Raw genomic sequence first — 7,546 nt, forward strand, 5'->3', positions numbered from 1 at the left:
GAGCAGCTCCGCCTCTCAGAGATGTTTAACTTCAAGGTGTCAATTGAGAAGGTGTTTGTATTAACAATGAAGCAGGAGTGGGTGATGATTTAGATGTTGGATAATTCTGTCTGATCATTTGGGCAGTGTAATGATACACACTGTAGCTAAACTGTAATAGAGAATTATAATATTATGATTCAATAATTTATATAATGAAACTCATTCATTTATCTTCTAGAGAGCTGCTCACCCAGCTGATCTTGCACATCATTTTCATTATATTATCACTAATATCAGTCAGTCAGAATCTCACTCAATTACCAAAGAAATCACTTAACTGATGATGGTTGTGTGGATGGATAATGTGTCTTGCTTTAACTAGACCACTTCAGTGTTATTCAAATGAAAATGAAGTGTAAATGTTGAATTGTGCTTGACTGAAATGGCATGTGATTGTACATAAATAAAACATTTGGTTTAAAAAAGAAAAGTTTTTTTTTTCTTTAACACACACACAAGCTTGACGACTATGATCACAATCTTTTTACTTACAATTTAAACATGTGATTATGTGCCATACATTTTCAGGTCTTCTTTAAGAGCTGCAATCATATACAAAGTTGTAAAACAAAAACATCACTATCAGACAAATACTGATGTAGCTGAAAGAGTGTAGCTAGAATGAGTGAAGTCAAATCAAACTACATTTTGAAATTTGGCAGGTCAGTGTTTACTTGCTTACATGTATACAAAGTGACTTTATACTTTCTTCACATTGTTCAGGTGAGCCAGAAAACATATAACTGTCAAAATCCAACATATAGTATGATGTTTTATTTTCTTTTTACAGTAAATACTCTCCAATGCAGAGACAGAAAGAGAGAGCAGCACATTGAAACTAAGAACAGGGATACTGAAGATACTGATCCAGTATATTTACAATCTGTCTTTGAAACAAACCAAAACAGTTTCCTCTGAACTTGTGGCAAAAAAAAGAGTGAAGCAAGTGGATATGTGACACAATGTTATTTGAACTGTTAATAGTGCATGATCATGAAGATTTTTTTAAGGCAAAATATCTGCAGGGAACTCCAACAAAATGGTTTACATGCACACAAGCCAGCTTTATTTTATTTATTTATTGTGGGAAGTTATGGGCTTGGATCCTGTTTGACAGTAACGACCATGTGGGAAAATGTGATTTGCCGCTGGAACCTTGTTGTTCCCTGATGATTCCATTTTCTTGACAATTTTGATTAATGTCCTAAAAACAGATCAGTCACTTACTTGGAGTACTAACAATATTTAACTTGCAATTTCTTTTTTGAAGTTCTATTTGCACTAGGGCCCTTTGGTTATTTTGAAAAAGGTAAACCAGTGCGATATAAATGTAGGGACAAACATTTTATAATTTATAAAACATCCACGTAAATCTTTAACTTGTATAGGGTATTGGTAATGGAGAAGCCGGCTAATACGTTCTGACTCTGGGATGACCCAAAAGTGTTTCCTTGTTCCTGTTTTTCCTGGTGGGACTTCATCAGAGGAAAAGGGTTTTGCTTATCAAATTTCCTTTATTCCTAGTTGACTAGCTCATTGTCTACTGTTTTGCAGTTTCCTGTCCCAGTGCTTACATTAAAAATGGTGTATATGTATAGGGATAGATACACCCTAAAGATTCATTTCAATCTTTGATTTCAATGCGAATGTATTTAAAAGCTACACTGCAATTTTATGTGTTTTGTGTTTATTGTAAAGATTTAAGATCAAGAGTGATGACCTGCTCATGGGGAAATTAACTAACCAAGTAATTGCAGTCCCTGTCACATTTTAACCTGTTAAAACCCACCTATTCAATTCCATTATATACAGGTGTGGTTGGGTTAGGAGCAGGGTTATCTGGATCTTAAGAGGTTAAATGGATTGTTAAAAATGAATTAGGACTGGGAAGGCATCATTTATAACATTTGCACATTATTTTTTTCCCAGAGAATAGAGGCCTCTCTCTCTCTTTCTCATTTATATAGCAAATATCTAAATTCTACCATTCTTGACGTCTCCAATAGCTCCCCATACATCAAACAAAAACACATCAGGGAAAGCAAAATCTCCCAGAACTGAGTCCAAGGCTTCTGCAAAGTCGTCTGGGTTCTTCTTGTCTTTGCCTGCTTCCACTATGGTGGTTGCTGCAGAAAAGAAGTGATGGGACAGATTTGAACCAATCCAGGGTTAACTGTTAATAACTACTGCCAAAGTTTTCTTTCTCAGCAGCCAAAGCCAAAACAACAGGCACTATACATTAATTTAGAGGACCTACTCTAGACTTTTGCCTCATAAAATTGGGCATTTACATGACAAAACGAGACAAAAACCTAGTTTACTGTTATTCAGAAATATCTCCTTTTAAGGTTTTAATTGTAAAGGGTAGCCTTTCCACAAGATACCAACGAAAATTTAAAAACATACAGAAGCAAGTAAATATGTGATACAGTGTTTTTTTAACATTGTTTATTTTAATTTTTCTTAAGAAACACCCGCGCTGAAATTCTGTTTAATTTGACAGAAGCATTCGATGACAAATTTCCCTTGAATGGGTCTGGGGATTTGGATTTAACCACGCTGATGTCAAGTTAGACAGCCATGAATATACTTTGGTGGACAGCAAAATATGTGGGATACACTGAGACAAGCAAACACATTCTTAGCAAATAAATTACAAGCAAACAGCAAAGGTAAGAGCAGATTAAGAAATCATTAACCTATTTTAAATAAGGTCTGAACAGCCAAATGACCATTTGGAAACCAGGCCATTGCCCTTGGAAGTCTGGGAAAGGGCAAATTCATATCACTGACAATGTTAAGTACGTGTCCTACTCAAATTCCTGATCTATCCAAGGACCTTCAGCATAAGCTTTTTAATTTTTCAGTTGTTGATATATTCAGTAGGAATGAATGCCAATAGACCACAAATGTTTCCAATTACTTTGTATTTCTGCTTACAATATTGTTGAAGACCATGAGGTTGTAGTAAATTTGCCATGAGTTATATTTGTCTGTCAAATTCATTATTGCAGACATATTCTCTTGGGGTTTTCTCAAAATGCAGCAACTCTCCAGCGGAAGTGAAATCAGAGGTCAAAAATGTTGAGAGAAAATAGGTACACACAAAAAACTAAACTACAGTACATTAAAAAACACTCCCAACAGCCCCTGGAGGCACATATCATTAACATTGATGATTTGTGGTGAGTATACAATCTGAGAAGGAATTTATTTTCCCATACTCCATCCCAGGGTTAAAGTTGGGTGCCTATCTCAGCATGCAACACCAAGGATAGTTTGCTAGTCTATTACAGCCCACAGCAAACACTGACTCCTAGGTTTGTGTGTGGACATCCATTCAGCAATGGCTCGCTTCCTTACCTCCAAACGTGGCTGTAAGGTTGATGTCTATTTTAAGGACAGGAGTGTTATGTGGGTGGTCTTACCCAGCTCCAGATCTCTGATGCCCATGTAGCTCTCCAGCAGGTCATCCACTTTCTTTGTGGCCTGTTCTTCAAACTCATTCTGCTGGCAGAGCACAAAGGAAAATACAGAGGTGTTAGTGGAAATTTTGTGGTGGTCATGCTCTAAATATGGTGATATAAACTCTGTGAGAGCATATCTTCTCACACCGAGGGCTATTGTTTATCACTTATCTTTATGTTATATAAATATATCAAAGTGTATAGGTGATCAAATTGAGCATTGCTGGTAGGCCTTAACTGTTAACTGCTTGCAGTGAATCTTTTCATCCTCCAAACTTTCTACAAGGGATATGGTCTGAGATATAGTTCAATGTCATGTGAAACATCCTGCATTGAAGTATAGGAAGTAAGAATAACTTTGTTTGCAGAGGTTGCTTCCAACTAAGCTGAGAGACATTGTTCAATAAGGAATAACGGATATTGTGTGACTGTGCGTCTGCTTACTAGTTTAAATGTGACCGGAGTCAGATGGGGGTGTTCAGTTCAGTTCAGTTCAGTTCAGTTCATTTCATTTCATTTGATTTCTTTAGTGTCCCATGTGGGAATGTAGGCTTTTTGCATAAGTCAGCACATCAAAAAAACTGAAATAATTTCTTAACACAAGATAAAAACAATCTAATCAACTGTAAACAAAATCTCAATTAACTCTGTGGTGTTTTTGTGTGTCCGTGCATATATGTGTTTATATGTCGCAATCTACAGTTCCTGAGTCCATCAGGAAATGAAACAGTCATTGTCCAGCAGAGCGTGTGAAACTCACCACTTCCTGAACTGTTGCAGCACCCTTGGAGCGAAGACGCAGAGTCTCCTTCCCATTCACCATCTTTCCCTCATTAGATTTTGGCGCTCTGGTCCTCATTCCAATCATGTCTGTCCACACGAACACAAACAGGATAATGACAATTCATCAAATTAAAGAGACAAGAGGTTTTTTTTATTTATTTGGTTGTGATATGCTGTTTTTACACAGTGCTGTTCATTCCAGTGGTCACCTGCCCTTTGGCTCTCATTGCTGACTACCATGGTTTTATTCAATCATTTCCCAAGAAACTGCAGTGTTACCAGAAACCAAGACTATAGCCAAATGGTTACAGCTCATACAGCATGGCCACCGCAAACTCGCCGTTTAGATTCCAGCCAGCAACCTTTGTTGCAAGTCTTACCCGTCTCTCTTCACTCTTTCCTGTCTGCCTCTGCTGTCCAATAAAGGCAAAAAATGCCAAATAATAATATATTGGCTAAAGTTAAACAAACACTTTTTTTTTATAAATAAACATAAAAAAAGACCCAAGCAACCCCAATTTACATTCCCTTGTTCTGATGTGTACTTCTTTTTTTAACAAATTATTCAACTATTTATAAGTGTACAGACTCAGTCTAGCTATGAACACCCCACTACTGCTGTTAGTTTTAAAACATAAAATAATATTATATCATTTTATATCATTAAGGAGTATGTTGCCTGTGAAGATGTTGGGATGTTGTGTTATGGCATCCAAATTTCCAGTGAAGGATGAGTTCTGTAATAGAGTGAATGTGACTCATGGATTTCCAATAACTTAGTTTGTGTTAACAGTAAAGTTGCTGACTGTGAATCAGCTGCTGCTTATCATGCCCGTGTATCATGCCCATGTAAATGCACATTTGTATTCAGTATTATACGTCATAGATTCCAAAGGGGAGTAAAACTCTTTCCTGTGGGATGTCAGAGGTCAGCATCAGCAATGTCATTAATATACTTACATATAATAATGCTTGTGACTGCTGTTTTTCCTTCTGCAAGTTATTTCATGTGAACTGACATGATATATATATAATCTTTAATCAGATCATTTCAATATGTGTAGAAACGTGACATTAGACCTAATGCTTACACATACTGCTCATTGGAGTTTGTATGAGCCACTTGTACACCTGTATTTATAATTGTGACTTACGGTAGTTGCTGACTGAATTGCTGCACCCTCAGTTACAAACGCTGTTTTTCAACATGTGCATATGCAGACTGTACAATTGCAACTGCATATCAATTGTTAAAGTGAATGACAATAAGGTTGTGTCTTGAATTGTGAATCCAAATTACTCTCACTCTGTGCACCATACTATTCTCTTTGGTTGACATTTAGGGCCATAATGAAGTCCCCGCTCTATTACATTCAGGATTGTAATTAGTGTAATAAATCATTTTACATGTGAAATCTAATCCAGATTTGGCAGCCAGACACAATTTCAATAATTCAAAGATTTAATTTAAATCCAAGAAAATTGGCAGGTTTATATAGCGAAATAAGGGGATATCTTTCTGCTTTACTGCTACTCATGTTTAACTGTATACAAAGCTACTGCATTTACCCCAAATGATGTCACTTCCAAAACCAGGTTGTGATTTGATAATGCACTTTTTTTAGCTAGACTAGATTTTAGTTGAACTTGACTAAATATATGGTTGAATTTGAACATCTACAGTTCTGTGACAACTGAGCAAACACAGTCTGCTGATATAAAGTGAAAGGAGTGTGTAAGTGGACCTTAAGATGTTGCTGTTTCTCAGTACAATAAGATGATACTGATTGTTAACAGGAGGTCAGCCAGTAGACCATGGATATAGCTTCCTGTCTGATAGGTGAGGTTGTAGAGGGCTGGGCTCCAATCTGCTTTATCTATTTAGAAAAGGAAACTTCCTTATTTCCTCTCCATGTTCTAAACAAGATGCAATAAATAACCACGTATTGTACTCTTAATAGGTGAAACATTCATTGGAAGGTAAAAGAGAGGAGGACATCATGGTGAAAGAGACTATCCTGAAAAAACGCTAGGTGCATGAAAGGTTTCTGTTTGGAAGAGCACATGATTATCAACAAAAGATTTGAGACTCATAACTAATATTTTCTCTAAACACATGTAAATACAAACGTCCAAGGAAGAAGCCTTGATTTTGAGCAGGTCACTGTAACCCAATGAATTTGTTCAACGATTTTTATTCCTGGCAGATAAATGGCTGAAATGTAAATAAAAGTGCCTTCCAGGTTCTCTAGCAACAGGGAATGTACAACAAGTACATTTGGATCAAATATTTAGAGTTTCTTTTGGCTCTGACTGCTGTGTGACTGCAAAGCTTATGAAAAATGTACGTACCATGCGCTCTCTTGCTCTCTTTCTCTGTTAGTGTTTTAATCACATTGGACTAAACAGTGTTCACACTGTCACATTGTGGGGACTTCTTTCCCATGTACGCATTAAAGTTCAGTCCACATAAGGCTGACTGTTTATTTTTGGGATTTGGTTTTGCTGTTAAAGGTTAAATGTTGGGGTTAGGAATGTAGCAGTTGTGGGTGAGGTTAGGGGTAAGCCTCCACGGGGAACGAATGGACTCACAAGTACAGTAGTAGTTTAAGTGTGTGTGTGTGTGTGTGTGTGTGTGTGTGTGTATTCTTGCTTGCGGAGGGTGCTTCCAGGTTGTCTCTGTATTCCTTTAAAAGGTTTGCTTCATTCATCCTGCATGTCTTATGGCTAGAGTTGAATCATAAACTAAAAACAAACCTTAAAATATTGAAATGTATGGCTGTGTCCACTTTTTTGAAGAGCCTTGGTTTCTCCTGTGGATGCAATGGGATTAAAAATCCCTCAAAGCCTTTTTAATTGGTTCTGTACATGACTGAGAATGAAAACATATCAAGTAGCAATAGTAACTCATTTTAAAGAGTCAATTTCCAAAGTGCTGCATATTGATTTTGTTTAGACAAAACCCATTACAAGAGTAATTTCTCTGTATCGCAGAGTCAATCTATAAACAAGAACTGAATTAACTTGCAACTATTTATTTTGTTTCTGTGTAGCAAACACTTTTTCGAAGTATAGATATCTTGTTTGATAGTTTATTTATTATTAAAATAAAAACTTTACAAAGCCAAAGAGTGTACAAGATCCTTCAGGCTGAGGCTCTGCCATGATAATGGGCTGAGTTTAACAACTTTTCCAGGCTCATTGGCGAATAGCCCAAAAAGAATTCCCTGTGTCCTCTTCCTGTTTTTCTGATG

At 36.7% G+C, this 7,546-nt stretch overlaps 1 protein-coding gene across 1 annotated transcript in view; it reads right to left on the minus strand.

The window, feature by feature from the left end:
- Positions 1–571: 571 nt before the first annotated feature.
- The window catches only part of gipc3 (GIPC PDZ domain containing family, member 3), an 11,604-nt gene continuing 4,629 nt past the window's right edge, over positions 572–7,546 (minus strand). Inside the window, exons 3-5 of the mRNA XM_035653614.1 lie at positions 4,270–4,379; positions 3,471–3,552; positions 572–2,168 (exon numbers count right to left, since the gene is read on the minus strand). Of these exons, the coding sequence (XP_035509507.1) occupies positions 2,017–2,168; positions 3,471–3,552; positions 4,270–4,379 (344 nt within the window). The 3' untranslated portion in view covers positions 572–2,016. The remainder of the gene's footprint in view (positions 2,169–3,470; positions 3,553–4,269; positions 4,380–7,546) is intronic.

This window comes from Morone saxatilis, unplaced genomic scaffold (genome assembly GCF_004916995.1).
Source record: "Morone saxatilis isolate NCDOM2014 unplaced genomic scaffold, NCSU_SB_2.0 Contig12, whole genome shotgun sequence".
In the NCBI taxonomy this organism is placed as follows: domain Eukaryota; kingdom Metazoa; phylum Chordata; class Actinopteri; family Moronidae; genus Morone; species Morone saxatilis.